At 25.2% G+C, this 3,366-nt stretch overlaps 1 protein-coding gene across 2 annotated transcripts in view; it reads left to right on the forward strand.

Moving 5' to 3' along the window:
• Positions 1 to 3,366, forward strand: part of LOC102675906 (odorant receptor 82a-like) — a 6,960-nt gene that overhangs the window by 2,462 nt on the left and 1,132 nt on the right. The window contains exons 1-2 of one of the 2 annotated variants that reach the window (XM_006615175.2): positions 1,993 to 3,124; positions 3,235 to 3,334. In XM_006615175.2, the coding sequence (XP_006615238.1) occupies positions 2,328 to 3,124; positions 3,235 to 3,334 (897 nt within the window). In that variant the 5' untranslated portion in view covers positions 1,993 to 2,327. Of the gene's footprint in view, positions 1 to 1,992; positions 3,125 to 3,234; positions 3,335 to 3,366 lie in introns of those variants that run through there. The other variant, XM_031510245.1, reaches the window with a different exon arrangement.

A 3,366-nucleotide genomic window follows, 5' to 3' on the forward strand; every position in this document is an offset into this window, starting at 1 on the left:
TATATATAATGATCAAGTATATGTTACTTATTCGAAAAGTTATAATTTATAATCTTATAATTATTATTATAAGATTACAGCACATTCCAATATACTTGCACAAAGAAAACTTAAAAAATTTTTTTGTATTTATGTAATATACTTACACCGATTTAATTATACAGAATATTTAAAATATTATTATTGCAAATCGATCATCTTTAAGAAATGGTTTAAACATATATTATTTATATTCCAAAAAAATAATCTTAGAAAAAATATTAAGTAAAAAATAAATCATCTTCATCTACTAATTTCTAGAATGACATTTTCAAATATAGCATGTCCAAATCATGTGCAGATACTGAAAATAATTCAAAAATATACAATTTATTTTCCATTGCGCACACATTGAACACACATTGTCCAATTCATATTATCAGCTATCAAAAATTTGAAATAAATATATATCATAAATTTAAAATTCCATCAATTATGTCGATTTCATATATTACGATCCTTTTATATTATTATGATGTCTTTTTGTACAAAATAGAAAAAAATGATTAATAACAAAATCATGACATCTCAAAATTTCTTTATCTGCTATGAATTCTTCGATCCATTCTGTTTTTCGAAATCATGCAATTGATGCAATACTTAATCTCATTTGTGATGTATTTCGTAACTGTTAAGTGTTTGATCACTGTTTTTGCATGCTTGTGAACAATTTGAAATTCATGTGACAAAATTATAATGTTTTTTCGACAATATGAAAAGAGATAAGAATATGGAGATACGTGAACAACTAGGTAATATTGTGAAACATCATGTACATAATATAAAAATAATATAAAAATAAAGAACAAGTGCAACTTATATAGATTTATATGAAAATATTATACTTTTTTTATAGATAACGATTTTTAGCTTTATATATTAAATAAATCTTCTAATCGAAATAGATTTCGTTCAATTTGCAGATTATATATATAATGTATATTTAATATACATTAAATATATATTTTCTGGGATATTATGAATTTATGATAATGAAATTATATCGAGATACATTATTAAATGATTATGATTGAATAACAGCATATTTGTTATATGTTGTTTTCAATTTTTTATAAATAAGAATATTAGGAACATTAACGTAATGTATCTCATATTTTTTATATTCAATATTTTCATATCATATTACATTGATAAAATTTTTTCGGAAGAGATATTTTATATTCTTATAAAATTATTCGTTTTATTATTTGTGAATGAAAACTAAAATTCACATTCAATCATTTTCTAGAGATTCAATCATTTTCTGGACAATCATTAATTTGTCAATTTATATAATTATATAATAGTATTATATAATTTTTATATATATAATTATATAAATAATATATTATATATAATATTATATATATAATTATATAAATATTATATAATTTTTCTATAATTTTTTTAATAATAATTGATATTATACAGTATTATCTAGAAATTGATATTAATATTTTATATTAATATTTATAATTTTAAATTCTTCAAAATTGACAACTGGAAAATTCTTAGAATTATTTTTGTCTTTTGTGACGTAAATGGAAGATTCATCTATGGAAGATTTCCTTTGTCATATCAATTGCAAAACTCATATTTCACTTTATTATTTTCTGTTACAGATATTACAATCATCTGAGACATGTTTGAATCTATCTGTATCCTTACATATTTCGTGATGCAACCAGAAAAATTTTATTAAAATGATTATCATTTGAAAATTTTATTTATTTTAAAAATTATATTCTACAATCATATATAAATTTCAAAATAAGCAATAGAAATTCTGACACACTATGTATTTCAAAATTATTTAATGCATCATATATAAAAATTAGAGTTGATCTTTTTTTTATGAAAATTATTCCGAGAAAATTAGTAGTTTTAGATTCATAATTTTCTATATACTATATTGTATGATTTAAACATTATTGCAATTAATAAAAAGAAAATTCACTTATTTATCTTCCATTTTCGTTTGACATTTGCTAATATATATATTTTAAAATCACACTTCTATATATATATATAAATCACACTTCTATTAAAAAAGTCTTAAAAATTTTATCATTCCACTAAGATATCTAATTTAATTTCTACCAATCAATCGACTACACATTGTGCGACACGTGCAACTATCGTCAATGAACTGAATCGTAAATATACAGATTAACTGCTTGCGCTAATAGTTATGGCAACGGAATACATGTATCGATCGACGTATATCATCCATACGACAGTGTATACACCATTCAGTCGTTTCTGTAACTTCGTCGGGGAAAGATAGAATGGCGGACGATATTGCTGCAATTCAGAAGAAGTTTGGCAGTCTGAACGAATATAGCATACAAATGAATAGATGGCTTTCGAAAACGATAGGAGTATGGCCACTTTCATCTTCTAGCTCCAAATTTGAAAAGATAATGACAAAGATTCTAATTTTCCTGTGTTCTATCATCGCACTATTCGTCATTATACCAAGCTTGTTACATTTTACTCTTGTGAAAGAGGATATCATTTCGAAATTAAAAACACTCGGTCCTATAGGCTATTGCTTTGGCGGAGGACTCAATTATGCCATTCTATTACTTCGTAAAAATGATATACGTTATTGTATAGAGCACATGAAAGCGGATTGGAAGGCAATTACGAGGACAGATGATCGGCAAGTAATGCTTAAAAATGCAAAAATTGGTCGCATCATTTCCTGTTGTTTCGCGGCTTTCATGCAAACTAGTACTATTATTTTTTGTGCCGTATTTGGAGCTTTTAAACGGACAATTAAAATCAGCAACGAAAGCATGGAAATATACGTCTTACCCTTTCCAACTTATAAAATTCCGGTTGATGTTAATCCAGGACATGACATCGTCCTTGGTTTTCAATTTCTGGCAGCATACATTGCAACAGGTACCGTTATTATCGCTTTCAGCTTTGCTACAGTGTTTGCATGCCATGCTGTTGGTCAGCTAACTATAATGATTACGTGGATCGAAGAATTTGTAAATAGGCCTCAAGAAGAAAATAAAAATGTACGCGTTGATGAAATAAGTGTAATCATTGAACATCATTTGAGAATTTTAAGGTAACACTTTTTGTATAGTTTCTTTCTATTTTTATTGTTTCTTTCTTTTTATCTATCTATCTATTTCTATCTCTCTTTAGAAATTTTCTCTAATTACATATTAACTGAAGTTTCCTAGAACGTACTGAACATCTATTGAGTCCAATATGCTTCATGGAAATGTTCAAGAATATTTTGACTATATGCATGCTTAGCTATTGCATTCTTGCGGTATGCTATTTCTTAAATTTAAATATATTTAT

The sequence above is a fragment of the Apis dorsata genome, unplaced genomic scaffold (genome assembly GCF_000469605.1).
Source record: "Apis dorsata unplaced genomic scaffold, Apis dorsata 1.3 scaffold_217, whole genome shotgun sequence".
In the NCBI taxonomy this organism is placed as follows: domain Eukaryota; kingdom Metazoa; phylum Arthropoda; class Insecta; order Hymenoptera; family Apidae; genus Apis; species Apis dorsata.